This window comes from Mytilus trossulus, chromosome 5 (assembly GCF_036588685.1).
Source record: "Mytilus trossulus isolate FHL-02 chromosome 5, PNRI_Mtr1.1.1.hap1, whole genome shotgun sequence".
In the NCBI taxonomy this organism is placed as follows: Eukaryota; Metazoa; Mollusca; class Bivalvia; order Mytilida; family Mytilidae; genus Mytilus; species Mytilus trossulus.
Window position 1 is genome coordinate 49,774,916 of NC_086377.1, and position 18,061 is coordinate 49,792,976.

Consider the following 18,061-nt stretch of genomic DNA (forward strand, 5'->3'; position numbering starts at 1 on the left):
TAATGTTTTATGTTATTCCTGAAATTCTGTATAGATGGATATGGCAGATGTCTGTTTCTGTTTTATTCATTCATAACTAGTTCAGTGAATTGACATCTATGTTGCTGAAGACTGTATGCTATATTATGTTCCCATCTAAATATAGTTTGACTACTTTTGTTCATCGAGTTGCTGTTGCATTGATGTATACCTCACGTCTAAAAGAGAGGCAGGAGATACCTATGGGATAGTTAAACTAGAATAGTCGAAAAATAGCTGACAGTCCTTAAGGTACACTTAAAATTAAAGGGTCATCTTATTAATAGATTCACTTAAATGGTATTCCAAAACAAGTAAATGCACTCTTCTTTTTTTACCCTGTCTCTCAGCTCTTCCTTACTAGTATTTCCATTGAAAAGTTAGATCATTTTGACATTTCTGTTGGTTGGGTTGAAAAACTTCAGCTTCAGATAAAAGAATACTTCAAAATGCATAAAGATGTGTTTCATATTTTAATAATTAGATCATATAGTGTTATACATTTATATCATATATTATTTATTCAGAGTCTGATATATCTCTTCTTCTTGAAGCTGGTTTCTGAAAAACACAATAAAAAATAAATAATAAAGGCAATAGTAATGCAAAATTTTAAAATGAATTTTATACATAATGAAAATAAATGTAAGTTTATTGATTTAATTAAACGAACCAACTTTAAACATGTAGTTGTTATTGGTTTTGAACCAGCTGATGAGTTAGCCCTTTTCAACTGATTTTTATTGTTTGTTCTTATGTTCACTGTCCCCGGTTAGGGGGAGGGTTTGGCGACAACAAACTTAGTTTAAACCCGTCACATTCTGTATGTGCCTGTCCCAAGTCAGAAGTAATTTAGTGGTTGTTTTTTGTTGCTGTATATCATATTTGTTTTTCATTCATTGTGTTGTTCTTAAATCAAGCCATTAGTTTTTCGTGTTTGAATTGTTTAACATTTTGTCATTTCGGGGCTGACTATGCGGTATAGGTTTTGCTCATTGTTGAGAGTCACACAGTGACCTTTAGTTGTAAACTTCTATGTCATTTGGTCTCTGGTGGAGAGTTGTCTCATTGACAATCATACCACATCTTCTTATTTTAATATAAAAGCAGTTAACTTTATGAATAAAAATAAACACGCCAAGTGATGAGAAAAGCTCACTTGGCTCTTTGGGCCAGATGAGTTAAAAATGTGGACAACTCTGTTATGTCTGAGCGTTGTACATATCAAGGTAAACGTTGACAACTCATATCAAGTTATTTTTTTGTTTTTTAAAACCATAAAAACACAGGATTGTTAGCTACAAAGAAGATGTTTCTGTTGATTGATGCACCACTAGTTATTCTTCCAAGATTTCTGTACGAGTGCAGTAATTATTTGATGCAACAAACAGTTTATAATAAAATATATAACAATTTACCTTGTATTTAGGTCCTCCCGGCATATGAGGAGCATGCTTTAACACCTCAATTATGCAATCTTCTATTTCCTGTCTTTTGCACTTGTGCAACTTTAAACATGCTCCTGAAATAAAAAATGATATTTTCATACAAGAACACACGCTAAAATGTCTTGCCTGCTTTACTGATTATACTTTATGACAAAAGTAAAAAAGACAACGGTTGTACAACAAGTATCACATAAACTTAACATTTTTAAAAATTCATGAAAATAAGGTCAAGGTCAGAGTAATCCTGTCCGACAGACATGGTCACCTTACAATTATTCCATGCACCATATGTAGCTAACCTATTGCTTATGATAATTAAAATAAAAACAGACCAAAACACAAAAACTTAACATTTACCAATAAACTATAACTAGAGTCTCTAAAGAGCCTGTGTTGCTCACCTTGGTCTATGTGCATATTAAACAAAGGACACAAATGGATTCATGACAAAATTGTATTTTGGTGATAGTGATGTGTTTGAAGTTCTTACTTTACTGAACGATTTTGCTTCTTACAAATAGTAACCGAGAACTATATTTGGTAAAAATTTACATAAATTTACCAAATTAATGAAAATTGTTAAAAATAGACTATAAAGGGCAATAACTCCTAAAGGGGTCAACTGACCATTTCGGTCATGTTGGCTTTTTTGTAAATATAACTTTGCTGAACATTATTGATGTTTACAGTTTATCTCTATCTATAATAATATTCAAGATAATAACCAAAAACAACAAAATTTCCTCAAAATTACCAATTCAGGAGCAGCAACCCAACAAACGATTGACCGATTCATCTGAAAATTTCAGGGCAGATAGATCTTGACCTGATAAACATTTTTACCCTTGGTCAGATTTGCTCTAAATGCTTTGGATTTTGAGTTATAAGCCAAAAACTGCATTTTACCCCTATGTTCTAATTTTAGCATTGGCCGCCATCTTGGTTGGTTGACCGGGTCACGCCACACATTTTTTAAACTAGATACCCCAATGATGATTGTGGCCAAGTTTGGTTTGATTTGGCTCAGTAGTTTCAGAGGAGAATATTTTTGTAAAAGCTAACGCCGGACGACGCACGCAAAGTGATGAGAAAAGCTCACTTTGCCCTTTGGGCCAGGTGAGCTAAACAAAGAATCAAAGTCATATGATACCTGCCAGACTGACATGTACCCCTTACAATCATTCCATCAACAACATATAGTTGACCTACTGCTTATAGTATCTGAGAAACGGACCTAATCATGCAACTTTATTCTTGATCACTGATACATGAAATGAGGTCAAAGTCTGGTGAAAAACATAAATCCTTAAAGACCTTTTCTTTCTTCTCATTTCATGTTTCATTCTGTCAGGTGGTTCAGAATACAAAAGCTTGATGGACGGAAGGGCCCACAATATACTGCCTACTTCAGAAAGGGGGAATAAACAAGTAGTTTGATCTACACCCATAATATATTTGTATCTTGAACAGCCCTAATGTACTTACTTATAAGAACTCTGTACAAGTTATGGTCCTGAAAGACCTTTTTCCCCTTTTTTCCCCTCAAGCTGTACAAAGATAGTACATTGTTAGTCACTGTTTTCTTCAGAATATTTCTCACTGTTTCTAGACATGTTGCTCCTCCAAAAGCAATAAGGAAAGATGCCTATTAGGAAGAAAAAAGAGTAATTTTATTTATATGAGAATAAAAATGGGAAAAAAAATCTTTATTGAATACAAGGATGATCAAAGAAATGTTTCTTCAAACAACTCATATTACTGCTAAAGGAGATAGTTTTATACAAAAACAAACAAACATTAACAAGTGAAACTGCGAGCTACTGATGATACCCCCGCCGCAAGTGGATAATATTATTAGTGTAAAAATATGCAAGTGTTCGGTAAACAGGAAGTTGTCGAGATGAATCTGAAAATGCATCACACAGTATAGCTGACTTATATAAATCCTGAAACCAAATTTCAGAAATCCTTGTATTGTAGTTCCTGAGAAAAATGTGTCGAAAATTTTCAACTTGGCTATCATGTGTAAAATCATACAAGTGTCGGTAAACAGGAAGTTGTCAAGTGATCAATCTGAAAACGCATCACACGGTATAGCTGACTTAGATAAACCCTGAAACCAAATTTCAGAAATCCTTGTATTGTAGTTCCTGAATGCATGCAGAAGAAGTGAATTATTATAACTATACCAGTTTCTTAAAAATGAATTTAATATCAATAAAAGTATGACAGAAAATCTATCTTCATGTATATTGTTCCTTCAAAAAATTACTCTTACCAATTTCTTTCTGCACTGCTTCTCCTCTAATTTAATTCCCCATTGGATGAAATCCTCAAGAGAATTTACTGGGGAGGGAAGCAAGTCTTCTATTTCATCATCTTCTGCTGCTCCGGAAATGAGGGCAAGCTCTGCCTGGATGTTTTCTTGATTCTTTACCACATGTTTAAGGGTGCTCAATACTATCCGTTCAAAACCTGGAGCAATATAATTTGTATTACTAAAAAGGTTAAAAGTTTTATCCAGCCAAGAATAGCCCCAAGCCCCCCTCCCATGAAAAAATCAAAAAGAAAACAAGAATGTGTCCATAGTACACAGATACCCCACTCGCACTATCATTTTCTATGTTTAGTGGACGGTAAAATTGGGGTAAAAAATCTAATTTGGCATTTAAATTAGAAAGATCATATCATAGGGAACATGTGTACTAAGTTTCAAGTTGATTTGACTTCAACTTCATCAAAAACTACCTTGACCAAAAACTTTAACCTGAACGACAGACAGATGAACGAACGCACAGACCAGAAAGCATAATGCCCCTACTTCTATCGTAGGTGGGGCATAAAAAAGAAAAGAAAAAAGGAATGTTAGTCAGACTTGCCTTATATGGATTGTATAAACCAAATATTGAAAACTGCTATGAGAATAAGATGCCAAAAAACAGTTGACTAGTTAACCTTAATTAAGAATTTCTTATTTGACATTGGGATAGGCAGGATAAATTCGATGTAAAGGAGATGCTACAAAGCTACTACAACTTTATACACATTATCACAGACTTATCATAAATAGAAGAAGACTTAGGCATAAAACTTAGGCCAAATCAACCAATACTGTATATAATATGTAGTTTTTAGAACTACCAATTAAGTATATTTTTGAGATAATGACCATAATTTTACACGGATGAATGTTCACTAAATTTCTATATTCATGTTTGGGGCAGAAAAAAAGTATCTGACCATAAGTTATGTATTTTCTAACTAATTATAAACTGTTCATTAATGAACTTAATTGTGTCATTTCACAAAATTGTTGTGACACTATTCCTGAGATGAATTTGAATAAAACATATAACAAATATTTGAACTATATTTCTTTTGAAGGCTGTTTTTTTTTGCAGAAATTACCTGCATTTCTTTCAATATTACTTACTGCTTGTGTTTTCTGGTAAATTTAATTGACCTTCCTCTGGTAGATCTGGGAGTAAGTGAAGTTCTCTCCGTCTTTCTTTCCTTCCTATGACAGATATTAACATTTTAAGATGAAATGCACTTTTTAAGTATTTTTTGGGTCAAATTAAAAACTTATAAACTAAAACTATAAAAAAAATTACAATTTCAAGGCTTTATAAAAATACATGCATTTCAATCAACTTGATCAACACAAGTTTTTAGTACCTACCCAAGACTTTTTTCATTATGGAACAAGCAATATCAAAATCAAGACCATTTCAACTGTAAAAACCATGCAATTAATATTTTTTTAAATCATTTGCCTGCCTGTGGACCCTCATTTTTATTCAGAATGTTTGTTGGAACATAGATATTACTTTTTTTAATCTTTGTAGAACATATAGTAGGTGTTACTTATTTTGATTTGTATAGAAGTGAAAGCAAGATATATTATCCCAACATTAACAAATAAAAAAATATAATTTATAGTAAAATGCAAATGTTGATATTAAAATGGCATGTAAAGTATGCAAAACTCCATAAATCAATGAATCATGACTGATGGTTCAGGGCCAAATCATCTCCATGATTAATGTGTGCATCACTATATACCCACCCTCTTTAGGACAGGGGTATAATTACCATGCAACATAATATTCTTTATAAACATACTTTCTAAGTTTTCCAATGCATATTAACTTAACTATTTTAGCTCACTTCATAAGAATAAGCAGGATAATAAGGTAGATCAGGTGTCTTTTTCTGAGCATCCCTTCTGGGCATGTTGCAAAAATACTTTTTTGTTTTAAAAATATTTTACCAAGTAGCATTCAATATACAACAAAATACCCAAACTTGAAATTTAAAGATTAAACTATCAAAAAATTAAGTGTCGTAAAGTGAATTTAAAATTTCAAGAAAAAAATCCTTTTAAAATCAAGGGCAGATAATTAGACTGAATTTGATAGAACATTTGTGTTTTGGGATTTTTCAAGAAAATAAGACTGTGACCACCCATCTTTATTTGATATTTCGAAAGAATTAATGAAAAGCAATTCTCTCATCGAATTTTTTATAGCCAATTCTATCGTTTAAATAATGTTTCCTCGATAAGGAAAAATTCAGTTTCCAGATTTCTCTATATAAACAATATAAAAATAGTCCCAATTTTGTTAATTTCAATGTATTTTAACCAAAAAAAAACAAGATCAATGACCCCAGTTTTAGTATTGAAATTTGAAAGTACATTGACCCAGAAGTCTTTTACTGAACTTTAAGAAAAATCTATAGTTGAACATTTAGACATCCCAGCTACCTTAAACTAAAACTAACTTGACTTAACCATGGTATTATTCATTGTTTGAATTTCCATATTCAATTTTAAAAGAATTTGAGAGATTGTTTCCAGACTGCCATTCTATGGCATTGTCAATGGATTCTCCTCCTGAATGTGTATGAAATACTAGCCTTGTGATGTTAAGCAACTGACAATCAATTGAGTGCATATTACACTGAATTAGACAAATACAAAATTAATAAATACAGAATATATCATTGGTGTGATTTTAAGGTATTTACAAAAGAAACTGGGATACCGTAATACAATCTAAACCATAACATACATGTATCTTCCACACTATGGGAAAGATATTATGTTCTGTAAAATCTTACTTTCTGAATTTCCTAATGGCCTGATAGGTGTACTGATAGGTGTACTTTGGCCTTCCAGCTCATGATCTAAAAAATAATAAAATCATTAGATTTATATCATGCATATCAGTTGTAATAACTTTTAATACCTGAGAGTTCCCTGACTTATAAAGAAAAAAAATGAATACCTGACTTCAGACATTAATTTTAAGAAAAACAATAATGATTTTTAATCAAAATTATTTTAAGTTTATCAATCAGTTTGTGGTGGGTCTGAAGGAACTTAATATTAAATTTGGATAGATGGTGGATGTTTTAGAAAAATTGCCTGAACAATAAATTAAAACGATATTAAAGCCTTATATGTTCTGTAAAATCTTACTTTCTGAATTTCCTAATGACCTGATAGGTGTACTGATAGGTGAACTTTGGCTTTCCTGTTCATGATCTGAAAAATAATAAATTCATTAGATTTATATCATGCATATCAGTTGTAAAAACTTTTAATACCTGAGAGTTCCCTGACTTATAAAGAAAAAAAGAATACCGGACATTAGACATTAATATTAAGAAAAAACAATAATGATTTTTAATCAAAATTATTTTGAGTTTATCAATCAGTTTGTGGTGGGTCTGAAGGAACTTAATATTAAATTTGGATAGATGGTGGATGTTTTAGAAAAATTGCCTGAACAATAAATAAAAATGATATTAAAGCCTTATATGTTCTGTAAAATCTTACTTTCTGAATTTCCTAATGACCTGATAGGTGTACTGATAGGTGAACTTTGGCTTTCCAGCTCATGATCTAAAAAATAATAAAATCATTAGATTTATATCATGCATATCAGATGTAAAAACTTTTAATACCTGAGAGTTCCCTGACTTATAAAGAAAAAAATTAATACCTGACTTCAGACATTAATTCTAAGAAAAACAATAATGATTTTTAATCAAAATTATTTTTAGTTTATCACTCAGTTTGTGGTGGGTCTGAAGGAACTTAATATTAAATTTGGATAGATGGTGGATGTTTTAGAAACATTGCCTGAACAATAAATTAAAACGATATTAAAGCCTGATATGTTCTGTAAAATCTTACTTTCTGAATTTCCTAATGGCCTGATAGGTGTACTGATAGGTGTACTTTGGCTATAGTGCTCATGATCTAAAAAATAATAAAATCATCAGATTTATTTCATGCATATCAGCTGTGAACACATTTATATATATTTTTTTTTATTTCCCATCAAATATTACTTAGGGCTATTCCAGAAAAAATACATGGGGGGTTGGAAGGCACTTTAATTATTTTTGTATGGGTGGGGGCATGCAAAGTAAAATGCAATTATATGATGGCAATAAAAAAAGTGCCTTCCAACCTTACATAACTCTTTAGGTTGTTATATTGATCTACAAATCGAATAACAAATCAATTATGTTTGTCACCTCCATTCACTTGAAACATGTATGTAAATCTATCCCTGGATGTGGAGCTGCAATCAATCCTTAAATTCACCTATCCATTCTCCTGCCAATCATCAGTTAATTGACCAATCACATGTGGTCAATTTGCCACATGTGTAAACATTTGATAGCAGCATGTGTTGTCGGACATAACCTCGGTCAAGCTTTCTTATCTGAACAGTTGATTTGATAGAATTGTTTTGATTTTTTTGCAATTAAACCATTAATAATATTGTTTTAGGGAAAGTTATCAAAGTAAGAGGGTAGAGGAAGGTGAAGTTGTCAATTTCCAACAAAAAAAAAGGGTTATTTCAATGAGTGAAACTAATTAATAAATCAATTAAAAAGGAATAGGATGGCAGTGCTTATTGATTTTAAAATATTGTTTACATGCTTATAGTATTTAAAACAAAAAATGATAAAAAAATATATATTTCAAAACACAAGATTTCGATTGGTTTACAAATTGAATTTAAGAATTCAAATTGATATTTTTTTCTCATTCATTTGAGAATTTATTATACTATAAAACATCCAAGTTAGAATGTGTTATTTCTTGAAAATACATTATATATGCATGTATCATAATGAAAAGATGGTTTAAATTCCCCAATAATTCTAAACTTGAATAATAACAATAAAAAGATATATTTCAATAGATGCTTCATAAGTAAAATAAAGTGTAATTTTGATACGACTTGGTCTTCTGTGGGAATATTTACTGATTAAACAGTATTATATATTTTATAAAAAGAAAAACAAAGTAGTAAGAAGTTTTGGATATACTTTTATTTTCTTAATTTGAAATTAAAAAGGTTCAATGTGCAAATATTTCTATCTTAAAAGGATAAGAGTCTATATGAATTTGAAGCCAAGACAAACTTCAATGACTAAATATATATCATTTGTACATGTAAGCAAAAAATAAATTAAATTTCTTTTGTTTTTACTTTTTACTTAGTGATAGGAATTTTAATTATCAGTATAAGTTATCTATCATCAGATAAAAGAAGAAAATTGGTTAAATATTATTCAATATACAAATAATAGGTACTGGAGCAATGATGCTTGTTTTACAAGTTGACCCACTGCTGTGTTTATCTACACAATAAACATACTTATTAACCGATCATTAGCCATGCTTAATTAAATTTGTAATTTATCATCATAATTTATCTTAACAATCATATCATATTCTATATCTTGTTGTGAAAACTACATTTTTGTGAATGAAAGTAATCTAGTATAGCTTCAAATTTCAATATTCTATTTGTTTCTTTTAAGTTAGTTTTAATGGTCAGAATTTCTTAAATCTATCTCTGACAACTCTTGAGAAGTAAATATTTTATCATATTTTAACACAGAAACATATATTTATATAATTATATATCTCTTCTTTATATTTTTAATAACATTTTCTTTACTTTGTTGTTATCCAATGTTCATAATGACCGCCATTTTGTTGATTAGCTTGACCCAAGATGCTGGGTTGCCATGTGTTGCTAAGGGGGGCGGGCTTATCAGAAGATAGTGGATAGGTGTATTATGATTCAAAGCACAGTATCTATAATTTGTCTTTTGTACTCAATAAACGATGCTAAGGTTTGCTCAATTTAAAAAAGAAATTCCACTGATTCAACTAAAAGTGTAAAACAAATGCAGGTGAAAAGGAAGTAGAGAATTTCACTTACTAAGTACTGATGCATTTGGAGTTGGAGTCGAAGCTTTTTTCAGTTTTTTTCTTGAAACATTCATTTCCTCTTCATCTATTTAGACAATAAAAAAAGAAATTGTGTTAATACAGGTCTATGATAACTAAACAAATACTCTTCACTTATGAAATTATATGTACAAACTGCATGAGGACAGTCATAGGCTTTTTACATTAAATTAAATTGTTGACACAGATATGTTATGTATGTCTCATAGATGTTCACCTAAATTTCAAAGAGACATAACTCTTGTAACAAGAATAGATCAGAGCTCATTTTCAAACTCATCCAAGACATTACGAATATAAACTTGATATAAATTTCATTACAAGAAAAGTAGGTGTGAGAGTGCTTACAATGCAAATTTCTATATAACTGATTTTTCCAAGGGGCATGACTCTTAAAAATAGTTAATTGGCACTGATTTTCGAACTTGTAACACAATGGATAACCTACCAAATTTCACAAACCCTTTTGTTTTGAAATATAGTTAAACTAATTATGCTCAGATTGGACATTTGTAACTGAAAAAAGTATTAAAAAATATAATATAATTTACCATGTTTAAAAAATGCAAGGCATACACATTTCTTAAATCTTTATTCTTACCATCTGCATCACTTTTGGAATCTTGTTTTTCAAAGTTTTGTTGTTTGGTTCTTTTACCTCGTCCCATTTCTTCATTATCGTCACTTGACAAGTTTGATGTGTATTGCGCATCCTTGCACATCTGGATTGCACTTTCATATGTATCTGAAAAATATGGTGGTGGATATTGTACAGAAATCAGTAAAACAGAAGTAATTGCTTAACTGCAAAACAAGGCTGTTCAAGAATTTTATGTTTGGCAAGGGGTGACACTGACTTCATTATTAATTTGATGTTTCAAGGTCAATTAGAAAGATTGTCTTAAAAAAAATTATTTGAATATTATGAATTTTGTCTATTTGAAAGATGCAGTCCAATTTTATGCTTCACAGATCATCATGTTCATCTTATTAACTGCTTACTTCAGTGTTGTAGAAATTTTTTTTCTCGGAAAACATGAATATTTTATATATATGTACAATAATTGGCTTATTCCTATACATAACTTCAGATTTTTTTGTGTTGAAGAAAAAGTGTCGTTGATTTTTAAATTAACTAAGGCCAAAACAAAATATAGGTGTGTTTCCTGTCAGCTACCCTTTTTAGACAAGAGTGCACACGCTGAAATGTCTCGCCTGTTTTACTAACCATGATTGTTTTTATGTTGATAGTCCAAAAGATAAAGTCTTACTACAAGTATCACATAAACTTAAAATTATCAATGATCCATGAAAATGTGGTCATGGTTATATAAACCAAGGCAGACATACATGTACACTTTACTTTACAATCATTCCATGCATCAAATATAGTTGACCTAATTGATTATAGTATCTAAGAAGCAGACTTAAACACTGACCAATGAACCATGAAAATGAGGTCAAGGTCAAATGACACCTGCTAGTCAGACATGTACACCTAACAATCATTCCATACACCAAATATAGTTGACCTATGACCTATGTCATAGTATTAGAAAAACAGACCAAAACACAAAAAAACTTACATTGACCAATGAACAATGAAAATGAGGTCAAGGACAAATGACACCTGCTAGTCAGACATGTACACCTTACAATAATTCCATACACCAAATATAGTTGACCTATGGCTCATAGTATTAGAACCAGATGCTCCGCAGGGCGTAGCTTTATACGAATTTCAAAATTTGCGGTCGTATAAAAACAGACCAAAACACAAAAACTTAACATTGACCAATGAACCGTGAAAATGAGGTCAAGGTCAGATGAAACCTGCCAGACTGACATGTATCCCATACACCACATAAAGCTGACCTACTGCTTGTAGTATCTGAGAAGCGGACCTAATCATGTAACTTTAACCTTGATCACTGATCCATGAAATGAGGCTGAGGTCAGGTGAACCCTGTCTGATGGACATGTAGACCTTGCAAGGAACCCATATACCAAATATAGTTATCCTATTACTCATAATAAGTGACAAATTTACATAACAAAAAAAAACTGTAATTTTTTTTCAAGCAGTCGCTGAACCATGAAAATGAGGTCAAGGACATTGGCAGACAGAAAGTTCGTAACATAAGGTATCTGCATACAAAGTATGAAGCATCCAAGTCTTTTATCTTCTGAAATATAAAGCTTTATACAAATAGTTTACGCCGCTGCCGCCTGATAGTAATACCTATGTCTCACTTTGTCGCAGGCGAGACGAAAACCTGTATATTTTTGTAGGCTTAATTAAGTTACCTGTGTAGTGAAGTATTCTAATAGAATACTTTACCCACTTCTCCTTGTCTGCAATTTCGGCTTTTCTGGCCTTCAATGAAACATTTGTCCTCGGCCAATAACAAAACATACCCTACAAAAAAATATATGAACCAACTCTAAATTGCTAGATAAAAATCAGATTATTATTTTTGATTTTGTTGTTTAAATTCTACTTATTCCAAGATGATTACCTACTTCCTCTATTCAATTATATTTCCCTTCACTGTTTTTTGGTTTTTCCTTTAGTCATTCATCTGACATATAGCATATCAATTTTCTCCTTCTTTTGCCAAATGTTTGCCAGTTTTGCGAGATTATTGAAGATGTGGATTAGGTATTTGATACATAATATGATAGCTTATACACTTTTGAAACTTACACGGTTTAACAGAACACTTTTCTCCTAGATACATTTATTTTCTAGTTTATCATGCATTAGTCTTGCGCAACTTTCATAAATATTAAAAGCTCTAGTCTTTAAGTTGGGTTTTATTAGGAATCGTAAAATTGGACAAAAGTATATGTATGGCCCTTTTTCCAGGGTGAGAAATAATTATGTACTGTCTTCACAAAAAACCTTAAAATTGTCTACTTTAACTTACATCTGGTTTGCTATCCAACCATCCCTGGTGTACAATTGCTACTGATGGTGGATCATCATTTATGAATTCTACTATTGCATATGAAAAAGCCATAGATCTGTAAAAAAAATTTAAAAAAATCATGGCTGCCTCAAAGCAACATGTCAACATATACATGTAACGTAAATTGACATAAGTATTCATCAGTATGAGTTTTTTTTCTATATTCTGCTCGAGTTTTTTAAATCTTAAAAAATTAGATTATCAATAATTCAAATTTTAATTACGTTGCTTATTTTGGAGTGTATATTTAAGTATGTCATATAGGAAGTAAGTTTTAATTTCTAAATTTTGTAACAAATTACATTGTATATTAACATACATGTCAGACATAATGCAGTGAATAAATCGACTGAGACAGCAATTGGTCAGGAGTTCTATTCAAATTCTAAACAATATCATGTGTCGTGAATAGAGATAATCTTGGTCGAAGGTCTAACATGTTGGCTGTATAAATGACAAAATGTACATTTGTGTACATGGTGTATAAAAACAAATTATGTTTCATTCTTAATAATTTATGTAAAACTGTATGGCATGTTCTTAGTTCATCAGCTTGTTTTATATTTTGGATGTGTTTTTCAACCTTGTTGAGTGGTATGTTTTGAAAATCTGCCTAAAGTTCAGAACAATAAGTCATTTCCTAAATAAGTAAGAAAATGAACACTAAATTTGACAACAGCAAAACATTTCGATTATCCCTTACCATATCAAAAGTCATGCAGTATAGCTAAGACAACAATATTGCTCTCATTTTCCTTATTAATCAAAATTGCTTGTTTTCCCAGTTTTTTAGATTGTACATGCTCAACAGAAGAATATCTTTTGTCAAAACTATAAACTCCTATCATTCTTGAATCACATGGTGTATGGAAATAGGCTTGATTTCTTGTGTATACTCTGCACAACATTAAAGCATTGCCGTCTTCATCATGATTATTTGTTTCTGATAATAACTGACAGAACTTGTTTTGTCCAATTAAGTAAGCATTGTCAGATTGCCGAGATGAGACTTTTATTTCATTTTGTTTTCTTTGCGCATCCATGCTGGCTAAATACGTCTGTGATTCTTTAATTCTTTTCACTATCTGGGTTAAAGGTTTCTTTCCTGACCGCACCATCTTTTTTAACCTTTGCAAATAATTTTCAAATTCAAATGCTCCACAATTATCAAGACCTCCATATTTTTCAGCATCATCAGAAATGTGAAGCATACTATGGACATTGTATACAAGGAACTCTTGACCATAAAGGTTTCTGCCTTCATTAACAAAGAAATTTAATCGATTTCTTGCATAACTTACATGTTCATTCACTAAACGTGGAGATACTAAAATGCATATAGCTACACTCAAAGACATAAAATGAGCATATAAATCTGGTCGTAAAATTCCTTTCAAAACTATTTTCCCCGTGTATAATAAAAATTGCCTGAATTCAGTTGCCTTCCATCTGTCTATTTCATACAAGCTTCTGGGTTTACGAGCAAATTGTTTTGGAATAAATTCAGCTAACTGTACCAACTTTGAACTTATATCTTGAATGTTTTGAGCTGACATCCTTATGCGTCGTGACCCTTTCCCCCTCATCCACAATAGAAGAAGTCGTTTCATAACACCAAGACACGCTTGGTGCATGTAATCAATAGGGAATTGATTAATCATGTCTATATTTAATTGACAAAAAGGGGAATGTCTGTGATGGTGTTCTTCTTGATCTTGATTTCTAAAACTAACATCTGTTCTAAGTTGCATATTCTCAGTATCTTGGTATGTGATACGTCCACACCAGAAACCAGTTTGATTACATCTGTCACAACCATAATATCCACTAAATAACTTTATCCCTTTCATCATTGCTTTTGCAGGTGCATCACATACTACACATCTTAGCTTCACTCTTACTTCTTTACCGTTAAATTTAAAGCCATTTTGTAGTAAAGAGTCCAATTCATCTATTGCTTCCTGTAGAAAATCAAGATTAGTAGGTTTTGAAGGACCTATTGTTAAAACATGAGGAAATACTCTTCTTGGTTGTAAGTGAATTCCACATAAAATTGGCCACAATGCTGTATTTGTACTTTTAAAAAGAGGAAGACCATCTATGTTCAGAGAAATATCTATGGATTCAACATTATCTGTTACCATCTTTGGATACTGTTCAAATATTTTCAAAAGTTCAATTTCAAGTCCAAATTTATAATAATCCATTCCAGATATATTTGTTGTCTCAACTTCTCTAACTGTTTTCAACAAAGTACGACACGTTCCTGGCAAGTTTTGATGACCATGCTCTTTTAAAATTTTCAAGAGGGCATCAACAGCATTATGATTTACTTGAAATGTGTTAGTCCATACAGCCAGTTCTTCTAACAGAGTCTCATCCTCATCTGGATTAAAATCAGTATCAGTGTCAACAGACAAAGTTTCAAATTTCTCAACAGAATCCCAATCTATATCAGGTAAACCACTTGAACTATTATCTGACTCCAGCTCATGACCACCTTCAACAGAAGGTGATAAATTTCCTTCTGTAGTCATGGTAGTCATTGGTTGACTAGTTGAAGGTAAATCTACTGAATGCAAGTTGTGTAAAGCGCACTTATTTGCTTCCAAGTTACTCATGTTACTACATGTACTAGCAGAAAGGAATTCACATTCTTCTTCACTACTGGAAAAATGACTTTCAGCAGAAATTCTTGCTTTCTGTCTAGCATTCGCAATCCATTTTCTTTTGTATTCGTTCCTCTTCCTCTTCTTATCAGACATCCTGTGACAATAAAGGTTAAAAAAAACTTATACTAGGGAGGTCAGAAAATTTATGTTTTAAGACTCTTATAGAGAATTTATAAGAAGCAGTTGATTCGTAAATAGAATATAGTTTCCGGATCCACTTCTGCAGAGAAATTCTCTAGCTTAACACATTTCTGGTAAAAGGACTGTCTTCCATTTGACCATAAATCAAAGAAATTTCATATGACTTTTCGTATATTCTATTCTTTTAAAGTCAGAAATAATTGTATCCACACAGTTCACATCTATATTTCGGCATTTGACAAGTTAACAAAAGCTAAATTTAACTTACAATATATTATACTGCAATCAGCTATTTTACTATACAGATAAAGCTATACGTATAAATGTTAGCTTTATACGTCAATGACCCCAACTAACCTATAAGCCCCGCCTCCTAATTGTATTTCATCAACAACGTCACGTGACCACCATGACAACGTAAAGTAACAATGGTCAAACTTTTATGAATTGAAACTTTTATGTCTTCAAATTGGTTATTTTCATGTATATACCATGATTATCAAATGTTATTAATTAAGTTCATTTTCCCTTTCTAATTCCTTAATATGTCATTGTCTTATCGCCTGGACTACGCTCATAGGGAAATACCCCAAAATTGTACCCCAAGAGGGAAATTCCAAACACTTTTTTTAACAATTTTTGTTATATGTTTGTTTTCATTTTTCATTTTTTTCTTTGATTTCAGTATAAAGACAATATACGTATAGTGTCTTGAAATATGAAATTTATTTGTATTCGGCACGGAACGTTAAATATAATAATAGTAATATATCTGGTACATGTTGACTCTGCCATTGTTCACAGAGTATAAAGTATATTCAATCATAACCATGATAACTGAGACATTTTGTGTATAAAATAAGATAAAGGCAATTATTAGCTATTAATATACAACAACAACAACAAAATTTTAATGTGTAGAGTCATTTGTGCTTTACATAGACTAGTTTTAAATGTATTGTTAATTTTTCATTTTCAATTCAACTTTAATTACCTAAATATAGTTTTTTTGGCCCCAATGGCTCTGCATACTTTAATTATTCCAGATTTTTGTTTGAAATTATCTTCATTAGACTGCCATACCAAGACCTGACAGTTTCACTCAGACCTAAGCTCTATTGTGGGCAATTGTGTTAAAAAAACCATCATACCTACAACTTATCTAATTTTTTTATTTGGATAAAACTGGAACCATACATGTATTTTTATTTGGCCTTAAAATTGTAGGATTGCTGTAATTGTGGTCTTACTTGTGTTTACCTCCTATTTTCAACATATTTAAATAAAAAGTGTTTACTTTGTTCATATCAAAATTAAATTAATCCTAATTTAGGCCAGGTTTTTATTAATTTGTTGGTTTACTGATTTTATATGGTTCAGTCTGTCGAAAAAAGAGAAGAAAAGAAACAATTCTTACAAGACATGAATATGTATATAAAAAAATACATCTTTCAGCTTACTAACAATATTTTTTGTATGCTTTTTAGTCATCATTTGTTAGTTCCAAATATTATTACTCAGCTGTTTTAAACATAATAATGCATGCCATCATCAAATAAGTTTGTACAAAGAGGGGGGTATGTCCAGGAAAAAACAAGAAAATAAAATAGTCATTTTATGAACAAAACAATCAAGCTACACGTTGCTTTAAATCAACTTTCAGGAGAGATGGAGAACAAGGAGCTTCAAGCACGAAAACACATGAAATAACAATTTTTTTTAGAACACAATGTGTAATCATTTCTGATAATGTTTTAACATGCTAAAAGAATGCATTTTATTTCAGGGAAATACTGCTACGCAGATATTTTTATTTATATTTCAGGGAAAATTTATTTCTTAGGGTCGGTGGGAATAAAAAAGCATGAAATGTCTATTTAATTTTTTTTCTGAAAATCGAAAAAATTTGGTCAGTGGATATGTAAACCAAATAAAAAAAAACTCTTGCCTTCGGTTTAACAGAACTGTCTAATATCTGAACTCGTCCTGAACATGAATGAAATATTTGCTACTGGACGTTAAGCAACCAACAATCAATCAATTTTATATCAGAAAAATATTATAACTGCAAATTTAAGACATGTAAGATAATATATATCAGTAACTGACTTTAAGTACAAGCCCCATATGGTTAACTAACAGCAAGTGAAAAGAAAATAAGCAAGTAATGATAAATTTGATATTAATCAATGACTTGTAAAATCTCTACCAATTAATTATAATTTATATTATAACAGGTAAACCATCACACATTGTTCTAATATGTTCATTTAGGTGCAATCCAAGATTGTGTAAATATCAATATAAAAAATATGTAGATATACATATACATCAAAATGAAAAATCATAGTGTTATAAGGTAACCCAAAACCGCATTTATATAATAATTAAGTCTAATAAAAGAACACAGTTCCAATGTCCCCGGTGTTGCACATATTTTATCTATTCAAGGGCAAAAAAAATTTATTGTTTGGTTCTTTAAATTGTTTATAAATATCTTAAGAGAAATGAAGGCTTGAG

At 31.0% G+C, this 18,061-nt stretch overlaps 1 protein-coding gene across 4 annotated transcripts; it reads right to left on the reverse strand.

The window, feature by feature from the left end:
• Nucleotides 1-486: 486 nt before the first annotated feature.
• LOC134719705 (uncharacterized) lies at nt 487-14,889 on the reverse strand. 4 transcript variants are annotated; one of them, XM_063582672.1, is made up of 14 exons: nt 13,432-14,889; nt 12,687-12,783; nt 12,064-12,175; nt 10,358-10,501; nt 9,728-9,802; nt 7,672-7,737; nt 7,312-7,377; nt 6,952-7,017; nt 6,591-6,656; nt 4,900-4,983; nt 3,745-3,941; nt 2,952-3,111; nt 1,437-1,540; nt 487-579 (listed from the first exon to the last, which is right to left on the reverse strand). In XM_063582672.1, exons 2-14 carry the CDS (start codon nt 12,777-12,779, stop codon nt 538-540), a joined length of 1,275 nt encoding a protein of 424 aa, XP_063438742.1. In that variant the 5' UTR covers nt 12,780-12,783; nt 13,432-14,889; the 3' UTR covers nt 487-537. The 4 variants fall into 4 exon arrangements, 3 of the variants coding, with proteins under 3 accessions (XP_063438742.1, XP_063438740.1, XP_063438741.1); XM_063582670.1 differs by having other exon boundaries at nt 12,687-14,889; XM_063582671.1 differs by lacking the exon at nt 6,952-7,017 and having other exon boundaries at nt 12,687-14,889.
• Nucleotides 14,890-18,061: the final 3,172 nt, after the last annotated feature.

Coding starts and splice junctions, on each gene's coding strand:
- LOC134719705 (XM_063582670.1), bottom strand. CDS start 12,869: ATGAATACTTATGTCAATTTACGTTACATGTATATGTTGACATGTTGC. Junction 9,803..10,357: donor TTCCAAAAGTGATGCAGATG/GTAAGAATAAAG, acceptor TTGTCTAAATAG/ATGAAGAGGAAATGAATGTT. Junction 580..1,436: donor CGGGAGGACCTAAATACAAG/GTAAATTGTTAT, acceptor TGTGTTTTTCAG/AAACCAGCTTCAAGAAGAAG.